Raw genomic sequence first — 21,017 nt, 5'->3', positions numbered from 1 at the left:
TATGCAGTTTAGTCCGTCCCGAGAAAAAGGGAGGTTTCGTTTTTTTGTTAAAGTAATTATACTCATCTATCTGACATTATCAGACGCCCACAGTGTCATCCCTTTGGGTCCTCACATGGATTGTGGGGGCATCAGCATTCCACTTGGTGAAGAGAAGTCCAGTGATGAAATGACATCTGCAGGGAGGTCACTGCTCTGGGGGGGGGGGGGGGGGGGGCACAGGATGGGGGGGAAAAAAAACACAATACCTAGAATAAAACAGAAAACAAATCATGCCGAAAACTGGATACAAGTAGTGGCTGACACCAGTGGCCACCGGGCTAATACTGAACAGAACAGCGTGCGAGGGGAGAATAAAGCCCGGGATCTGGAGACATTATTGTAACGCAGTTTCGCTCTCAGAGGTCATAGGTCAGTCATCAACCTGACAGCATGTGTCCCCAAAAATATTAATGAGAAAACAAACAAAAAAAACAACAGGACCGACTCCTCACCATCAGGCAGAGATTCTCATGCTAAGTAATATCAATCCCTCAGATCTCCCTCATCATTCATCCCCTCCCCTGTTCGTGCCCACACACGTAGCACTATACTTCCCTGCACCCGCCACCGCAAGTGACATCACACACTGACCTACACAGCACGTGACATCAGCCCCCCACACCACGCAGACCCATGCGAGTAACATTAGCCCCATTCTGCAGGTAGACCCCCTGCACGCAGATCCCCCATGCATGAAACATGACCCCCTTCCCAACATAGACTCCAGCACACAGCCTCTCTTCCCCAGAGACCCGCAGCCCCCCTTCCCAACAGACACCCAGCCCCGCTAGCATGGAACATGACCCCCTTCCCACAGAGACCCCCAGCATGCAGTCACCCTTCCCCAGGCAGGCCCCTCCAGCACGCATCCCCATGCAAGCAACATCTCCCCCTTCTCCCCAGGCAGACCCCCCTCCAGCATGCATGCAGCCCCATGCAAGCATCACCACCCCCTTCTCCCCAGGCACACCCCCCTCCAGTATGCAGCCCCATGCAAGCATCACCACCCCTTTCCAGCATGCAGCCCCATGCAAGCATCACCCATTCTCCCCAGGCACCCCCCTCCAGCCCCATGCAAGCATCACCCCTTTCTCCCCAGGCAGACCCCCCTCCAGCATGCACATGCAGCCCCATGCAAGCAACGTCACCCCATTCTCCCGGGCAGACCCCCCCTCCAGCATGCAGCCCTATGCAAGCAACATCACCCCATTCTCACCAGGCAGACCCCCCTCCAGCATACACATGCAGCCCCATGCAAGCAACATCACTCCATTCTCCCCAGCAGACACCCCCATGCAAGCAACATCACCCCATTCTTCCCAGGCAGACCCCCTGTCCAGCATGAAGATGCAGCCCCATGCAAGCAACATCACCCCTTTCTCCCCATGCAGACCCCCGTCCAGCATGCAGCCCCATGCAAGCAACATCACCCCTTTCTCCCCATGCAGACCCCCGTCCAGCATGCAGCCCCATGCAAGCAACATCACCCCATTCTCACCAGGCAGACCCCCCTCCAGCATGCACATGCAGCCCTATGCAAGCAACACCCATTCTCCCCAGGCACCCCCCCTCCAGCATGCAGCCCCATGCAAGCAACATCACCCCTTTCTCCCCAGGCAGACCCCCTCCAGCATGCAGCCCTATGCAAGCAATATCACCCTATTCTCCTCAGGCAGACCCCCGTCCAGCATGCACATGCAGCCCCATGCAATCAACATCACCCCTTTCTCCTCAGGCAGACTCCCACTTACCTGATCTGGGACTATGGAGAATGACCCCAAACACTCCAAATCCTGAACAAAATCCTCGAAAATCCCGCCATGACATCCACAGCCTCCTCCTGATCTGCTCTATGGAGGAAGAGGCAAATCCTGCACGAACTCCCGCCATGACATCCACAGCTTCCTAGTGTCTGCTCTGTCTCTGCTCTATGAGGAAGAGGCGCCGCCCCTTCCGGTCACATGGGCATGACGTCAGCAGAGGTCCTTTAGCCGACTTGCATTTAGCCTCTACCCTGCAGACAGAACGTTGTGAACGCGGAAGCATAATAGAACGCACTTGTGTGCCCGGCTGCTTGGCGCATAGTCGCATCTTCAGGCCTAAACATGTCCGGGGGTAAGCGATGTCCGGACTGCGGCTCCAGGGAGATTGTGGAGGACGCGCACTACTCCCAGGAGCAGCTCGTGTGCGCGGACTGCGGCTTCGTCCTGACCGAGGGGAAACTGACGAGCACTCACACCGAGGAGAGCTACATGCAAGGTGGGAGGCCTGTGCGCGGGTGTTAAGGAACAGCGTATCACTTGAAGAAGCTTATTTGTGTGTTGCACGTAGACAACCAATGAAAGACCAGCTTTCATGGTTACTGCAGGTCAGACAATGAAAGAAGTGATCTGATTGGTTACTACTGCTGAGCGCCTCACTTTGATTCTGGCAGCTTTATTTGTATCTTGTGTTCTAATCCATACAATGCATGCGTGTGTCTTCTGCAGCTTGCACACAACACTGCACGCTGCTCAGCTCTGTCTATGGAGCCCAACAGTCTGCGCCTCATTGTATCCAGTCTCTGCATCTCATTAATCTCCCATCAGTATGACCTTGGCCTTGAAACACATCATCGCTGATGCCTTTGGTCAGAGGTGACCATTCAGTGGCCTCGTAACATTAATGCTGGCACAAGGGTGCGCCATATTCCACTGCATAGGCATACGTGGGGTCCATTGTCTATAGGGCAGCTCCAGTGACTGCACAAGCCTCCGGCCATGATAGCGAGGGGCAGAACCACTACTACTATTCACTTCACTAGGAGCTGATCTGCAGAACCCGGGATCTGACGCCACACCGTGCATCCGGCCCTGCTCTCCCTACACTGTTTACATCTGGCTACTGCTGGCCAAGGGATAGCCCCCCAGTTCTCTCATAAAATGGGCGTAGCATATGGCAGACTAGATCTTTTAGATACTTCACAGAAGCAGATGATTCCATGGCTGCATTCCCACCATCTGTATTATAGAAGGGGTGGAAACCCCCCACAATAGGCTGCATGCCTCCATCTTGCTCTCCTCAGCTGTCCCCACCTCTCCCCTGCCAGTATTCTACATTAGTGATGGCGCTCAGTTACATTCTGTGAGGAAAAGCATTCAATGAAGTTTCCCTTCATCTTCTCAGCAATAGTTTTCTAGTGCCGGCCAGAAAAGGCCATGTGGTTCCATCTTTTCTTTCCAACATCACATCCGCTTTCCTCGTATGCAGGTATTAATGGGCTTTTTGTTTTGGTTTTCTTCACAGCGGTGACATTTACAGAAAGCACTGGACAGAATGACTCAATCAGCCGCACTAAACTGCACGGTATGTCTCACCTTCATTGATGTAATGTTACGCTTGTTTTTCGTGCAGGCTATTTTTTATTCCATGCATTTATTTAACTCTCTAATATGGCGTCATTTATTGCACAGCACCTTACAGACGTTATCCGCACTCTCCCCACTGGGCCTCACAGATTCCCTATTAGTATGTCTTTGGGGTGTGAGAGGAATCCGGAGGAAACCAACGTAAACAGGGAGAACATGAAAACTCTTTGCAGATGTTGTCCTTGGTGGGATTTGTACTAGGAACCCCCAGAGCTGCAAAGTAACAGTGCTACCCACTAAGCCAACCCACTGCCTTAAATGAAGTATAAGACGCCAGCATCATAGGGGTTTTTAGTTTATCCAAATTACCGTATTTACTAGAGTATAAGCCGAGGCACCTAATTTTGCCACAATAAACTGGGAAAACTTATTGACTCAAAGTATAAGCCGCGTATTCATTGTCTCTTGTCCCTGTCCTGGTGTGCATTGGCCTCTTCCGTCCCTGTCCTGGTGTGCGTTGGCCTCTTCCGTCCCTGTCCTGGTGTGCGTTGGCCTCTTCCGTCCCTGTCCTGGTGTGCGTTGGCCTCTTCCGTCCCTGTCCTGGTGTGCGTTGGCCTCTTCCGTCCCTGTCCTGGTGTGCGTTGGCCTCTTCCGTCCCTGTCCTGGTGTGCGTTGGCCTCCTCCGTCCCTGTCCTGGTGTGCGTTGGCCTCCTCCGTCCCTGTCCTGGTGTGCGTTGGCCTCCTCCGAAAAACTTTAAAAAAAAAAAAAAAAATCCTACCTACCTTCCCTGCTCTTTTTCAAAGCATCTTGTTCCGGTGCCAGCAGCGTCCAGGCGATGACGTGTCCCCACTACTTAAGGAAATGAATATTCACTGCGCTCCACACCTATACACATACTTGAGTATCAGCAGAGTTTTCCAGCACTTTTATTTTGCCGAAAAGCCCTCTCCCCCCCCCCCCCCCCCAGGCTTATACATGAGTCAATGTCCCAGAAGATGGAGGGGGAGCAGATCACAGGGGGCAGGAGCCGGCTGCTGCGGCTAAGTCCATCTATCTCTATCTATCTCTATCTATATATCTATATCCTATCTATCTCTATATCTCACTATTTGATCGTACTTGCTATCCCCCGATTCAGCACAGTGTCTCCAATGCTGTATCGGTCTGTGTTTTGGCTGTAGCAGTGACTTTGCCTCAACAGCTGTCGGCACTGCTGCAGTCAATCACATCACTGAGCTCAGCAACTTCTGCAATCTATTGGGCTGAACCGCAGTGTTGTGAGCTGTCAACAGGACATCACTGCTGCAGCAAAAATACTGAGACAAGATCAGCGGCAGAGACACTGTGCCAGACCTGGGAATGTGTATATTGACTCATTTCTGACCATTTTCAGTGTCAAGGATGGGACCAGGAATAACAGGCCACCTGGGTAGCACGAGTATCAATAAGCGCTCCCAATAGCAAAGGAGGTCTCATAGGACATACTACTAATAGTAATTCAAGTTCCCCAGGTAGATAAATGGTTCTAAATAACATTAATATTTGAAAAAACCAAATACCGTATATACTCGAGTATAAGCCGACCCGAGTATAAGCCGACCCCCCCCCTAATTTTGCCACAAAAAACTGGGAAAACTTATTGACTCGCGTATAAGCCTAGGGTGGAAAATGCAGTAGCTACCGGTGAATTTCAAAAATAAAAATAGATGCTCCATACCGTTCATTATTGCCCCATAGATGCTCCTTATAAAGCTGTGCCACATATAATGCTCTGCACCGTTGATTATGGCCCCATAGATGCTGCTTATAAAGCTGTGCCCCATATACGGTATATTGCTCTGCACCATGGATTATGGCCCCATAGATGCTCCTTATAAAGCTGTGCCATATATAATGCTCTGCACCGTTCTTTATGGCCCCATAGATGTGCCATATATAATGCTCTGCACCGTACTTTTTGGCCCCATAGATGCTCCTTATATAATGCTGTGCCATATAGAATGCTGCTCGTGCTGCCATAAAAAAAAAAAAAAAAATCACATACCTCTCTTGCTCAGGACACCGGCGCTTTCAATAATTACCTGCTCCTCGTGCGGCTCCGTCTCCAGCACTGACGCTCAGCAGAGGGCGCGCACTGACTACGTCACAGCGCCCTCTAACCTGAGCGTCACAGCTAGAGGACGCTGCAGACGGAGCCGCACCGGAACGAGGAGCAGGTAAATATCGCGCAGCGCTGCGCTCCCCTTACCTGCTCCTGGCGCGGTCCCTGCAGTCCCTGGTTTCCCCGGCGCTGCAGCTTCTTCCTGTATTGAGCGGTCACAGTTACCGATCATTTACACCAATGAATATGCGGCTCCTCCTCTATGGGGGTGGAGCTGCCTATTCATTGCTGTAATGAGCGGTGCCATGTGACCACTCAGTACAGGAAGAATCTGCAGCGCCGGAGAAGCCAGGGACTGCAGGGACCGCGCCGCAGCAGGTAAGTATAACTACACAGCCCCCCCTCCCCTGCTGACACCCGGGTATATGACTCGAGTATAAGCCGAGAGGGGGACTTTCAGCCCAAAAAAGTGGGCTGAAAATCTCTGCTTATACTCGAGTATATACGGTAGTTTAAATTGCTCCTCTCTTCCTGGTTCGCAGTGGGGTAAAAATAAGCATATTATGATGTCAGATGTATTAAACTATATTATTTAACCATGTGGTAAACTCTGTAAAGGAGAAAAAAGAGAAAAGCAATATCGTTTTTTTTTTTTTTTTTTTTTTACCTCAAAAATGGTACCAATGAAAGACTAGAGCCCCCCTAGTGATAGCAAGCCATTACATAACTAAAAATAAGTCTCAGAAAAGGGCATTTAGTGCAGTGAGCGGACTCCCCGGGGCTGTGGCAGCGTCTTATGTGATGTTTCTTCTTCCCACCAGGTATTATTCGTGTCAGGAATCTTTGTAGGGTCCTCACTCTTCCGAACAGCTTTGCAGATACCGCCGTGTCCTACTATGAAAGGGTCTTCTACCTCCCATTGTGCCACTTCGCCAGAAAAGAGAAGAAGGAGGCAATTATGGGGTGCTGTGTGTACATAACCTGCAGACAGCACCACTGGCCTCTCACTGTTGCCACCATTTCTTCCTTGGTTTACTCCTCATATGAAGTCCTCACCAGTGTGTTCCTGGAACTGGTCCAAGCATTGAAGATCGATGTCCCGTCCATGAGCCTTCAGGATCTGGCCAAAAGTCACTGCCAAAGGTAATCCAAGGGGGATGGTGGCGGTTTTCTAATTCCATTGTAGTAGCGCAAAACTAGTGACAAAAAAGCGCAGTAGGGTCTTATCTGGGTAAATTGTATGAATTGCACACTCCTGCTCACCTGGTCGGGTTGTGTTCACACCACCATTAACTCCCTCATGACCTTGGTATTTTCTGTATTTTGCTTCCCTTCTTCCCATGGCCATAACTTTTTTTTTTTTTTTTTCCTCCCCCTCAAAATGGCCATGTGAGGTTTTGTTTTTACCATGTCGTGTACTAGAAACCAGGAAAAAACTTTCCAAGTACAGTGAAATTGCCAAAAAGTGCAATTCCACTTTTTTCTTTAACCTCACCCCATGTTTACTAAACGCTAAAACTGACCTGCCATTATGACTCTCCAAGTCTTTACAAGATCGCAGATACCAAACATGTCTAGGTTCCTTCTTATTTAAATGGTGAAGAAAGGGGAAAAAAAATCCAAAGTTTGTTAACCCCTTTCTGCCATTAGACGTACTATTGCGTCCATGTGGGGTGGGCTTTACTTCCCAAGGACGCAATAGTACGTCATATGCGATCGGCAGCGCTCACGGGGGGAGCGCCGCCGATCGCGGCCGGGTGTCAGCTGTTTATCGCAGCTGACATCCGGCACTATGTGCCAGGAGCGGTCACGGACCGCCCCCGGCACATTAACCCCCGGCACACCGCGATCAAAGATGATCGCGATGTGCCGGCGGTACAGGGAAGCACCGCGCAGGGAGGGGGCTCCCTGCGGGCTTCCCTGAGCCCCCCGCAGCAACGCGATGTGATCGCGTTGCTGCGAGGGTCTCACCTCCCTCCCTGCTCCCTCCAGCCCCGGATCCAAGATGGCCGCGGATCCGGGTCCTGCAGGGAGGGAGGTGGCTTCACAGAGCCTGCTCAGAGCAGGCACTGTGAAGCAGCCTGCACTCCTATCAGATCAGTGATCTGACAGAGTGCTGTGCAAACTGTCAGATCACTGATCTGTGATGTCCCCCCCTGGGACAAAGTAAAAAAGTTAAAAAAAAAAAAATTTCAAATGTGTAAAAAAAAAAAAAATATTCCAAAATAATGAAAAAAAAAATAAAAATATTATTCCCATAAATACATTTCTTTATCTAAATAAAAAAAAAAAACAATAAAAGTACACATATTTAGTATCGCCGCATCCGTAACGGCCCGACCTATAAAACTGGCCCACTAGTTAACCCCTTCAGTAAACACCGTAAGAAAAAAAAAAAAACGAGGCAAAAAACAACGCTTTATTATCATACCGCCGAACAAAAAGTGGAATAACACGCGATCAAAAAGACAGATATAACTAACCATGGTACCACTGAAAACGTCATCTTGTCCCGCAAAAAACGAGCCGCCATACAGCATCATCAGCAAAAAAATAAAAAAGTTATAGTCCGGAGAATAAAGCGATGCAAAAATAATTATTTTTTCTATAAAATAGTTTTTATCGTATAAAAGCGCCAAAACATAAAAAAATGATATAAATGAGGTGTTGCTGTAATCGTACTGACCCGAAGAATAAAACTGCTTCATCAATTTTACCAAACGCGGAACGGTATAAACGCCTCCCCCAAAAGAAATTCATGAATAGCTGGTTTTTGGTCATTCTGCCTCACAAAAATCGGAATAAAAAGCGATCAAAAAATGTCACGTGCCCGAAAATGTTACCAATAAAAACATCAACTCGTCCCGCAAAAAACAAGACCTCACATGACTCTGTGGACCAGAATATAGAAAAATTATAGCTCTCAAAATGTGGTAACGCAAAAAATATTTTTTGCAATAAAAAGCGTCTTTCAGTGTGTGACGGCTGCCAATCATAAAAATCCGCTAAAAAACCCGCTATAAAAGTAAATCAAACCCCCCTTCATCACCCCCTTAGTTAGGGAAAAATTAAAAAAAGTATTTATTTCCATTTTCCCATTAGGGTTAGGGCTAGGGTTAGGGCTAGGGTTAGGGCTAGGGTTAGGGTTAGGGCTAGGGTTAGGATTAGGGTTAGGGCTAGGGTTAGGATTAGGGTTAGGGCTAGGGTTAGGGCTAGGGCTACAGTTTGGGTTGGGGCTAAAGTTACAGTTAGGGTTTAGATTACATTTACGGTTGGGAATAGGGTTGGGATTAGGGTTAGGGGTGTGTCAGGGTTAGAGGTGTGGTTAGGGTTACTGTTGGGATTAGGGTTAGGGATGTGTTTGGATTAGGGTTTCAGTTATAATTGGGGGGTTTCCACTGTTTAGGCACATCAGGGGCTCTCCAAACGCGACATGGCGTCCGATCTCAATTCCAGCCAATTCTGCGTTGAAAAAGTAAAACAGTGCTTCTTCCCTTCCGAGCTCTCCCGTGTGCCCAAACAGGGGTTTACCCCAACATATGGGGTATCAGCGTACTCAGGACAAATAGGACAACAACTTTTGGGGTCCAATTTCTCCTGCTACCCTTGGGAAAATACAAAACTCGGGGCTAAAACATATTTTTTGTGGGAAAAAAAAAAGATTTTTTATTTTCACGGCTCTGCGTTATAAACTGTAGTGAAACACTTGGGGGTTCAAAGTTTTCACAACACATCTAGATTAGTTAGGTACATTAGGGGTTCTGCAAACGCAATGTGACGTCTGCAGACCATTCCATCTAAGTCCTCATTCCAAATGGAGCTCCTTCCCTTCCGAGCCCTCCCATGCGCCCAAACAGTGGTTCCCCCCACATATGGGGTATCAGCGCACTCAGGACAAATTGGACAACAACTTTTGGGGTCGAATTTCTCCTCTTACCCTCGGGAAAATACAAAACTGGGGGCTAAAAAAATAATTTTGGGGGGAAAGATTTTTTTTTTTTAATTTTCACGGCTCTGCGTTACAAACTGTAGTGAAACACTTGGGGGTTCAAAGCTATCACAACACATCTAGATGAGTTCCTTAGGGGGTCTAGTTTCCAAAATGGTGTCACTTGTGGGAGGTTTCTACTGTTTAGGTACATTAGGGGCTCTGCAAACGCAATGTGACACCTGCAGACCATTCCATCTAAGTCTGCATTCAAATGGCACTCCTTCCCTTCTGAGCCCTCCCATGTGCCCAAACAGTGGTTCCCCACACATATGGTGTATCATCGCACTCAGGACAAATTGGGCAACAAATTTTGGGGTCCAATTTCTCCTGTTACCCTCAGGAAAATACAAAACTGGGGGCTAAAAAAATAATTTTTGTGGGAAAAAAATTTTGTTTTATTTTTACGGTTCTACATTATAAACTTCTGTGAAGCACTTGGTGGGTCAAAGTGCTCACCACACCTCTAGATAAGTTCCTTAGGGGGTCTACTTTCCAAAATGGTGTCACTTGTGGGGGGTTTCAATGTTTAGGCACATCAGTGGCTCTTCAAACGCAACATGACGTCCCATCTCAATTCCTGTCAATTTTGCATTGAAAAGTCAAACGGCGCTCCTTCCCTTCCGAGCTCTCCCATCCGCCCAAACAGTGGTTTACCCCCACATATGGGCTATCAGCGTACTCAGGACAAATTGTACAACAACTTTTGGGGTCCAATTTCTTCTCTTATCCTTGGGAAAATAAAAAATTGGGGGCGAAAAGATAATTTTTGTGAAAAAATGATTTGTTGTTTTTACGGTTCTACATTATAAACTTCTGTGAAGCACTTGTTGGGTCAAAGTGCTCACCACACCTCTAGATAAGTTCCTTAGGGGGTCTACTTTCCAAAATGGTGTCACTTGTGGGGGGTTTCAATGTTTAGCCACATCAGTGGCTCTCCAAACGCGAAACATGGCGTCCCATCTCAATTCCAGTCAATTTTGCATTGAAAAGTCAAATGGCACTCCTTCGCTTCCGAGCTCTGCCATGCGCCCAAACAGTGGTTTACCCCCACATGTGGGGTATTGGCATACTCAGGACAAATTGTACAACAATGTTTGGGGTCCATTTTCTCCTGTTACCCTTGGTAAAATAAAACAAATTGGAGCTGAATTAAATTTTTTGTGAAAAAAAGTTAAATGTTCATTTTTATTTAAACATTCAAAAAATTCCTGTGAAGCACCAGAAGGGTTAATAAACTTCTTGAATATGGTTTTGAGCACCTTGAGGGGTGTAGTTTTTAGAATGGTGTCACACTTGGGTATTTTCTATCATATAGACCCCTCAAAATGACTTCAAATGAGATGTGGTCCCTAAAATAAAATGGTGTTGTAGAAATGAGAAATTGCTGGTCAACTTTTAACCCTTATAACTCCCTAACAAAAAAAAATTTTGGTTCCAAAATTGTGTTGATGTAAAGTAGACATGTGGGAAATGTTACTTATTAAGTATTTTGTGTGACATATCTCTGTGATTTAATTGCATAAAAATTCAAAGTTGGAAAATTGCGAAATTTTCATAATTTTCGCCAAATTTCCGTTTTTTTCACAAACAAACGCAGGTACTATCAAATAATTTTTACCATTGTCATGAAGTACAATATGTCACGAGAAAACAATGTCAGAATCACCAGGATCCATTGAAGCGTTCCAGAGTTATAACCTCATAAAGGGACAGTGGTCAGAATTGTAAAAATTGGCCCGGTCATTAACGTGCAAACCACCCTTGGGGGTAAAGGGGTTAAAGTGCCATTTTCCCGTAATGTCTCCACTTTTAGTGGTCTGGGTGAGGGCTTATTTTTTGCATGAGCTGACATTTTTAATGATACCATGTTGGGGTACATACAATGTTATGAACGCCTCTTGCTGCATTTTATTGCAGTGTTGCAGGGACCAAAAATTGTAATTCTGGTATTTAGTTTTTTTTTTTTTTCTTGTTACACTGTTTACCGATCAGATTAATTTTTTATATTGTGATAGATCGGCTATTTCTGAACGCAGCAATACCAAACGTGCATTTATCTTTTTTTTTATTTTGAATGGAGCAAAAAGGGAGGTGATTGGAGAGTGTGTGTGGAGATGGAGAGAGATGGTCTGGGCATAGTAAATATCTGTGGTTAGTTATAGCACCTCACATCTTTCATTCTCCCTCCCTCACTCCTCTCATTCCCCCCCGAACACTTGTAATTTCGACCTCACATCTGTCACTTTCCGATCACTCCACTATTTTCCATCACACCTCTCATTTTCCCCTCAGAATATACATTTGTCATCTCCCTTATATATATAGTGTATATAACTGTATGTCCTCTCCCCTGTATATAGTATGTACCTGCTGTATGTCATCTCCTGTATATACCTGTGTCATCTCCTCTTTTATATAGTATATACCTGTATGTCATCTGCTCCTGTATATAGTATATACCTGTATGTCATCTTCTCCTGTATGTGACCTTCTTGACACGTTGTTTGGTCAGTATTTTTACCTCAGTATTTATAAGCTAAATTAGCAGCCTGATAAATTCCCAGCCAACAGGAAGCCCTCCCCCCTGGCAGTATATATTAGCTCACACATACACATAATAGACAGGTCATGTGACTGACAGCTGCCGGATTTCCTATATGGTACTGTTGTTGCTCTTGTAGTTGTGAAGTTGTGTGTGAGATGTGTGGCGACATGCGTGTAGCAACTTCTTGTGTGTCGAGTTGCATGTGACAGGTTAGTGTAGCAAGTTGTGTGCAGCAAGTTTTGCGCATGGCGAGTTGTGTGGTGCGTTTTGAGTATGTGCAAGTTTTGTGTGAGGCAACTTTTGCATGTGTTGCAGCTTTGTGCATGTGGCTAGTTTTGCACGTGCGGCTAGTTTTGCGTGAGCCTAATTTTGCATGTAGCGAATTTTGCATGTGGCGACTCGTGTTTCGACTTTTATGTGGCGAGGTTGGTATATGTGTTCAAGCACGTGGTAGTGTGTGGCGCATGTTGTGTGTGTGTGTGTGTGTGTGTGTGTGTGTGTTCATATCCCCGTGTGTGGCGTATCCCATGTCGGGGCCCAACCTTAGCAACTGTACGGTATATACTCTTTCGCGCCATCGCTCTCATTCTTTAAGTCCCCCTTGTTCACATCTGGCAGCTGTCAATTTGCCTCCAACACTTTTCCTTTCACTTCTTCCCCCATTTTGTAGATAGGGGTTTCGCCTCAAGAAAATGGCCGCTCCTTACTCCCCACAATCAGTGCCTGTCGCCCGCATACTCCCCTCCGGTCACCGCTAACACAGGGTTAATGCCGGTGGTAACGGACCGCGTTTTGCCGCGGGTAACGCACTCCGTTACCGCCGCTATTAACCCTCTGTGTCCCCAACTTTTTACTATTGATGCTGCCTGTGCGGCATCAATAGTAAAATATGTAATGTTAAAAATAATAATAAAAAAAAAAAACCAAAACGAAAAAAACCTACTATACTCACCCTCCGTTGCAGCTCGCGCCGGCCGCCATCTTCCGTTGCAGGTTCCGGTGGCAGAAGGACCTGCCATGACGTCACGGTCAAGTGACTGCGACGTCATCACATGCCCTGCGCTACAAAGACCTGCCATGACATCACGGTCATGTGACCGCGACGTCATCACAGGTCCTGCGCTAATACCAACCCTGGGACCGGAACCTGCCGTGGACTACAAGGGCTCCCTCGGAAAGGGGAGTATATGTTTATTTTTTATTTTTTCACCTGTGACAAACCTGGCTGGGCTATATACTACATGACTCTGTGCTGTATACTACGTGGCTGGGCAATATACTACGTAGCTGGGCAATATACTACGTGGGCTGTGCAATATACTGCGTGGACATGCATATTCTAGAATACCCGATGCGTTAGAATCGGGCCACCATCTAGTATGTATGTATGTATATTATATATAATTATAGGCAACAAAGGACATTCTCAGTATAACGAAGCTTGTACTATATAAAAGAGGAGATGACAAACAGGTATATACTCACAGGAGGAGATGGCATACAGGAATATACCGTATTTTTCAGACTATAAGATGCACCACAAATTTGGGGTGAAAACTGCAGAAAAAAAGGTTTTGTTTATTTTTTTTTTTTTTACAAGAATTTAAGGGATCTTACCTGAGGGCTGGCGGTGGCAGAGCAGGGTCACAGGAGGCATGATGGTGGCAGAGGTGAGGTGATGCTGAGGTGCGGTGGTCGGTACGGCGTGCACACCTGAGCAAGGTCCCTTCCTGCTCAGGTGGGCGATGCCGCGGCCTGGCGTCCATGCGGGGGGTTGCGGCAGTGATGAGGCGGCAGAGGTGCGGTCACCTCCTCAGGTGAGGTGACGCTGTGGCCTGGTATCCAAGGCGAGCAGCAGAGCCGGGTTAATCACTGGTTTCTCGGTGGCGGCGGCATTCTTCCTGAGGATGAGGCCCGGTGAGCGGTATGGCGTGAGCAGAGTCCCTTCCACAGGTGAGGTGACACCGTGGCCCGGTATTCAAGGCGAGTAGCAGAGCCGGGTGAACCACAGCTTTCTCGGTGGCGGCGGCCATCTTCCTGAGGCCGTGCATGTGCAGATTGTGTGCTCTGCTTCCCAGGGCTTCAGGAAAATTGGCGTGGGAAGCAGCGCGTGCGCAGATGGAGATCGCGGTGGCCATTTTCCTGAAGCCGCAATCTGTCTGCGCATGCACGGCCTCCCACGGCCATTTTCCTGAAGCCCCGGGAAGCAGAGAAGTTGATCTGCGCACGCGTGGCCTCAGGAAGATGGCTGCCGCCACTGAGAAAGCTGTGATTCACCTGGCTCTGCTACTCTCCTTGAATACCGGGCCGCGGCGTCGCCTCACCTGTGGAAGGGACTCTGCTTACGCCATACCGCTCACCGCACCTCATCATCCCCGGACCGCTGCCGCCGCCACACTACTGCCACAACCGACCGGTAAGCTTGCATTCCAACTATAAGACGCACCCCCAATTTTCCGCACAATTTTTTCTTTTTTTTTTTGTGGAAAAAGTGCGTCTTACAGTCCGAAAAATACGATACTATATAAAGGGGAGATGACACACAGGTATATACTATGTACAGGACGAGATGGCATACAGGTCTATACTATATACAGAAGGAGGTGACACACAGGTATAACTATATACAGGAGGAAATGACATGCAGGTGTATACTATATAAAGGGGAGATGGCATATAGGCATATACTGAGGGGAAACTAACAGGTGGGAGGTCAAAATGACGGGGGGGGGGGGGGGTGCAGAGAGAATGAGAGGTGTGATGGGAAAATGAGAAGTGAAGTGCTATAGCTAACCAGTCAGTTACTATGCCTAGGCAACGCCGGGCTCTTCAGCTAGTGTATATTTTTTTTTTTAAATTTTGGGCCGGATTCTAACGCATCGGGTATTCTAGAATATGAATGTCCACGTAGTATATTGCACAGCCACGTTGCCCAGCCCGCGTACTGTATTGCCCAGCCCGCGTCGTATATTGCCCAGCCTACATATTATATAGCAATGTGGGCATCATATCCCTGTTTAAAAAAAAAAAATTAAATTAAAAAATAGTTATATACTCCCCTTCCGGAGCCCCCGGATGCAAGCAAAGCTGTTTCCGACGCTCCTCGCGCGCTCCGGTCTCAAGAGTGCATTGCGGTCTCGCGAGATGACGTAGCGGTCTTGCGAGACCGCTGCGTCATCATCTCGCGAGATCACAGCATGGACCAGTTACCGGAGCGCCGCGAGTGGGAAAGGCCTGTTGTGGATCTGAGGGGCCGACGGACGGTGAGTATATAACCAATTTTTTTACTTTTTATTATTTTTTAACATTAGATCTTTTTACTATTGATGCCGCATAGGCAGCATCAATAGTAAAACGTTGGTCACACAGAGTTAATAGCAGCGTTAACCGAGTGCGTTACACCGCGGCATAGTGCGGTCGGTTAACGCTGCCATTAACCCTGTGCGAGCGCTGACTGGGGGGCAGTATGGAGCGGGCACTGGCTGTAGGGAGGAAGGAGCGGCCATGTTGCCGCCAGACTGTGGCCGTCGCTGATTGGTCGCGGCAAATCAGCGACTTGGATATCCATGACAGACAGAGGCTGCGACCAATGAATATCCGTGACAGAAGGACAGACGGAAGTCACCCTTAGACAATTATGTAGTAGATGTGTATGTGTATATTTATATATTATTATCCTTATGAACTATTTGCCTGATGCTGAGCTTTGTAGACCAACGCTACCCTGCAGGTTGGGCTCAGTTGCATTGTCATCAATGGAAAAGATTGCATCCAAGTGTGATTACAGATTAGTGAGCTCCATCAGGTCTCTTTATTTTCACAGTGGTGGGCTTCCAGGTCACAGACCACCACAAACTACTAAAAACAGGGTAATCTTTTATAAGATATTCTGTACGTTCCTAATGTGAAATCATTTCATGTATACTGTGAAAAACGTTTGCCAGGGATTCCCCAGTACAGTAAGGGGTGGCTGTCGGCCATCTGCAGTCCAGATTGCCCGGGATCCCAGGGCTCAGTGATCTGCTTTAGCTCCAGTTGTTGGGTATACACCCCATTAAACAGGCCGTTCATTACTTTACTTCGTTGTATAAATGGGTCCATTGTGGCTCTTACAGAAAAATAATCTGATACCTACCGGCTTCCCTCTGTTCCTTCACACCGCTCTCTGACTTCTGACTTTCGCTTTTGGCGGGCGAAGTCATGTGACCATTGCAACCAATCAGCAGCCATTAATTGGCTGCAGCTTCAATGTTCACTTTGAGCTAGAGGAAACAGTTTCCTGTCTCTCTTCACGCTCAGACGGAATTTAAAGGAAATCGGTCAGCAGGTTTTTGCTATGGGAAAATCCATGGTGGGGGGCAGAGTTACACAAATCTGGACTGCCCACCATGTGACACCTAGCCTTCTTAACCCCTTCCCGACCTTTGACGCCACGTAGGCGTCATGAAAGTCGGTGCCAATCCGACCCATGACGCCTATGTGGCATCATGGAAAGATCGCGTCCCTGCAGATCGGGTGAAAGGGTGGCTACGATCGCTCTGATTGTCAGTTTCACTTTCAACAGCCAATCAGGGCGATTTGTAATATTTCACCTATTATAACTGGTGAAATATTACAATCCAGCCATGGCCGATGCTGCAATATCATCAGCCATGGCTGGAAACACTGATGTGCCCCCACCCCACCGATCGCCCCCCCCCCCAAGCCACCGATCTGTCCTGTACAGTGTTCCGCTTCCCCCGTGCTCTTGTCCGCTCCCCCGCTCCCTCCCACCCCCGTGCACTTGTCCCCCCCGTGCTCTTGTCCGCTCTCTCCCCCCCCCCCCGTGCTCTTGTCCGCTCTCTCCCCCCCCCCCCGTGCTCTTGTCCGCTCTCTCCCCCCCCCCCCCCCGTGCTCTTGTCCGCTCCCCCTCCCCCCGTGCTCTTGTCCCCTCCCCCCGTGCTCTTGTCCCCTCCCCCACCCCATCATACTTACCGAGCCTCCAGTGGTCCGTCCGTCTTCTCCATGGGCGCCGCCATCTTCCAAAATGGCAGGCGCATGCGCAGTGCGCCCGCCGAATCTGCCTTCAGATTCGTTCCAATGTGCATTTTGATCACTGTGATAGGGTTTTATCACAGTGATCAAAATAAAAAAAAATAGTAAATGACCCCCCCCCTTCCCCCTTTGTCACCCCCATAGGTAGGGACAATAATAAAATATATATTTTTTTTCCCACTAAGGTTAGGGTTAGGGTTTCGGTATGTGCACACGTATTCTGGTCCTCTCCCATGTAAACCTATGGGAAAACCAAATCCGCTGTGCCCATGGTGCGGAAAATACCGCGTGGAAACGCTGCGTTGTATTTTCCGCAGCATGTCAATTCTTTGTGCGGATTCGGCAGCGTTTTACACCTGTTCCTCAATAGGAATCCACAGGTGAAATCTGCACAAAAAACACTGGAAATCCGCAGGTAAGACGCAGTGCCTTTTACCCATGGATTTTTAAAAAAATGGTGCTGAAAAATCTCACACGAATCCGCAACGTGGGCACATAGCCTTAGGGTTAGGGTTGGAATTAGGGTTGTGATTAGGGTTATGGCTACAGTTGGGATTAGGGGTGTGTTGGGGTTAGTGTTGGAGGTAGAATTGAGGGGTTTCCACTGTTTAGGCACATCAGGGGTCTCCAAACGCAACATGGTGCCACCATTGATTCCAGCGAATCTTGTATTCAAAAAGTCAAATGGTGCTCCCTCACTTCCGAGCCTCGACGTGCGCCCAAACTGCGCAACAATTACTGGGGTCCAATTTCTCCCGTTACCATTGTGAAAATAAAAAAAGCTTGCTAAAACATCATTTTTGAGGAAAGAAATGATTTATTTTCACGGCTCTGCGTTGTAAACGTCTGTGAAGCACTTGGGGGTTCAAAGTGCTCACCACATATCTAGATAAGTTCCTTGGGGGGTCTAGTTTCTAAAATGGGGTCACTTGTGGGGGGTTTCTACTGTTTAGGCACACCAGGGGCTCTGCAAACGCAACGTGACGCCCGCAGACCATTCCATCAAAGTCTGCATTTCAAACGTCACTACTTCACTTCCGAGCCCCGACATGTGCCCAAACAGTGGTTTACCCCCACACATGGGGTATCCGCGTACTCAGGAGAAACTGGACAACAACGTTTGGGGTCCAATTTCTCCTGTAACCCTTGGGAAAATAAAAAATTGCAGGCTAAAAAATCATTTTTGAGGAAAGAAAACGTATTTATTTTCATGGCTCTGCATTATAAACTTCTGTGAAGCACCTGGGGGTTCAAAGTCCTCACCACACATCTAGATTAGTTCCTTTGGGGGTCTAGTTTCCAAAATGGGGTCATTTGTGGGGGATCTCCAATGTTTAGGCACACAGGGGCTCTCCAAACGTGACATGGTGTACGCTAATGATTGGAGCTAATTTTCCATTTAAAAAGCCAAATGGCGTGCCTTCCCTTCTGAGCCCTGCCGTGCGCCCAAACAGTGGTTTACCCTCACATATGGGGTGTCAGCGTACTCAGGACAAACTGGACAACAACATTTGGGGTCCAATTTCTCCTACTACCCTTGGCAAAATAGGAAATTCCAGGCTAAAAAATCATTTTTGTGGAAAGAAAAATTATTTTTTATTTTCATGGCTCTGCGTTATAAACTTCTGTGAAGCACCTGGGGGTTTAAAGTGCTCAATATGCATCTAGATAAGCTCCTTGGGGGGGTCTAGTTTCCAAAATGGGGTCACTTGTGGGGGAACTCGAAGTTTTAGGCACACGGGGGCTCTCCAAACGTGACATGGTGTCCGCTAAAGAGTGGAGCCAATTTTTCATTCAAAAAGTCAAATGGCGCTCCTTCCCTTCCAAGCCCTGCCGTGCGCCCAAACAGTGGTTTACCCCCACATGTGAGGTATCGGCGTACTCAGGACAAATTGGACAACAACTTTCGTGGTTCAGTTTCTCCTTTTACAATTGGGAAAATTAAAAAAATTGTTGCTGAAAGATCATTTTTGTGACTAAAAAGTTAAATGTTCATTTTTTCCTTCCACGTTGCTTCTGCTGCTGTGAAGCACCTGAAGGGTTAATAAACTTCTTGAATGTGGTTTTGAGTACCTTGAGGGGTGCAGTTTTTAGAATGGTGTCACTTTTGGGTATTTTCAGCCATATAGACCCCTCAAACTGACTTCAAATGTGAAGTGGTCCCTAAAAAAAAAAAAAATGGTTTTGTAAATTTCGTTGTAAAAATGAGAAATCGCTGGTCAAATTTTAACCCTTAACTTCCTAGCAAAAAAAAAATTGTTTCCAAAATTGTGCTGATGTAAAGTAGACATGTGGGAAATGTTATTTATTAACTATTTTGTGTCACCTAACTCTCTGGTTTAACAGAATAAAAATTCAAAATGTGAAAATTGCGAAATTTTCAACATTTTCGCCAAATTTTCGTTTTTATCACAAACGCAGAATTTATTGACCTACATTTACCACTAACATGAAGCCCAATATGTCACGAAAAAACATTCTCAGAACCGCTAGGAGCCGTTGAAGCGTTCCTGAGTTATTACCTCATAAAGGGACACTGGTCAGAATTGCAAAAAACGGCCAGGTCATTAAGGTCAAAATAGGCTGGGTCATGAAGGGGTTAAAAGGCAGAAAAATAGGAAAATGTAATGGCGGTTTTTCTAACCAAGTAGAGTATATGTTGCCCGGGATGAAGTTGCATCAGTTGGTCCCACGACTATTTCATAATGGTTCTCATGCATGTTTCCTATTATAAACACATTCTTACTATTTTTTTTATTTTTGCAGTTTTCGGTTATTCCAAGATTGCTCGTCAGCCCCAAAGAATTATGCAGAATGCCCAGATAAAGTATTGGAGAGAACTTTTCAAATCCTGGAGTTGGCCAGTGAGACGTGGCTAGTCACTGGACGTCAGCCTATTCCCATGATAACTGCAGCTGTCTATCTTTCTTGGCAGTCCCTCAAACCCGTCCAACGTCGGTCATGCACTTTTTCTCAGTTTTGCAAGTTGTCAGAGACCGAAAAGCCGCCTCCTGCGGTATTGCGATTGAAAGAACTTAAAGAAGTCTGCCTAAAGCTGTCCGCACAGCTACCCTGGCTGAAGAGGCTCACCATAAATATGAACAATGTGGTATATCACTTGGGTGACATTTTAAAGCACAGGACTTATCTTCTCAGGAAGGCTCTGGAAGATGTGGAAATGGCCACCACAAGGTCAGAAGAAAGCAAGTCTTCTGATCTGCAGCATCCAAGTGCAGCTTTCCTTCCACCATGCATGACCAAGCCAAGGAAAAGATCACATGCCCTTGCATTTCCCAATAAACTCCAAGATATTACTGGAGATGAGGAGATTTCAGACAGTGAGATAGAGCAGTATCTGAGGACGCCAGCTGAGATGGCTTGTTTTCAGCAGGCACAGACTCGGCTTGTTCTTTAGTGAATTAAAGACTTTAAATTGTATATATCATTTCATTGTATTTGTGCAACTTAATTTTTTTTTAATTTTTTTGCAATAAGTCCTTTAGCATTATGGAGACTTGCGTTTTTTTTGTTTTTTTTTAATAGATGGAGTTTGTGCAAAAATATATTTCTAAAGGTTCTATTGACATGAAATTATCACAACCACAATCCACACAGGCAAAGAAATCAAATTATAGATGCTCATAAATTGAGTTGTGTGCTGATGTGTGGGTTCGGCCGAACACGTAAAAAAGAAAAAAGTTCAGGTACCAGAACAGTTCCCAAACCCCATTCAGATGAATGGAGGGCCCAAACATCCATTGTTTGCCACACGCGGTCATGTGCATGACAGTGTGGCAAAAATTGCCTCTGATCGGCGGTAAGGTTATTACTGATGGTCAGAGAGGTGCAGTTCCCACACTCAGATGACAGCTTGAGCCAGCAGCTGTGCCGGCGGTAATAAGTGTACCGGTCACAGTCTTCAGCTTATGTGAGTTCTACTCTCTTCAGCCTAATAA

General features: G+C 47.0%; 1 protein-coding gene across 1 annotated transcript; it reads left to right on the top strand.

Annotated features, from left to right (window-relative positions):
* Positions 1–2,005: 2,005 nt before the first annotated feature.
* LOC138676837 (transcription factor IIIB 50 kDa subunit-like) lies at positions 2,006–20,573 on the top strand. The gene is made up of 4 exons (XM_069766493.1): positions 2,006–2,301; positions 3,328–3,387; positions 6,313–6,634; positions 19,828–20,573. Exons 1-4 carry the CDS (start codon positions 2,148–2,150, stop codon positions 20,474–20,476), a joined length of 1,185 nt encoding a protein of 394 aa, XP_069622594.1. The 5' UTR covers positions 2,006–2,147; the 3' UTR covers positions 20,477–20,573.
* The last annotated feature ends 444 nt before the right edge of the window (positions 20,574–21,017 follow it).

The sequence above is a fragment of the Ranitomeya imitator genome, chromosome 4, assembly GCF_032444005.1.
Source record: "Ranitomeya imitator isolate aRanImi1 chromosome 4, aRanImi1.pri, whole genome shotgun sequence".
NCBI classification, from domain to species: domain Eukaryota; kingdom Metazoa; phylum Chordata; class Amphibia; order Anura; family Dendrobatidae; genus Ranitomeya; species Ranitomeya imitator.
The sequence above is the reverse complement of the archived record's forward strand: the minus strand, read 5'-3'. Positions and strand labels throughout refer to the sequence as shown.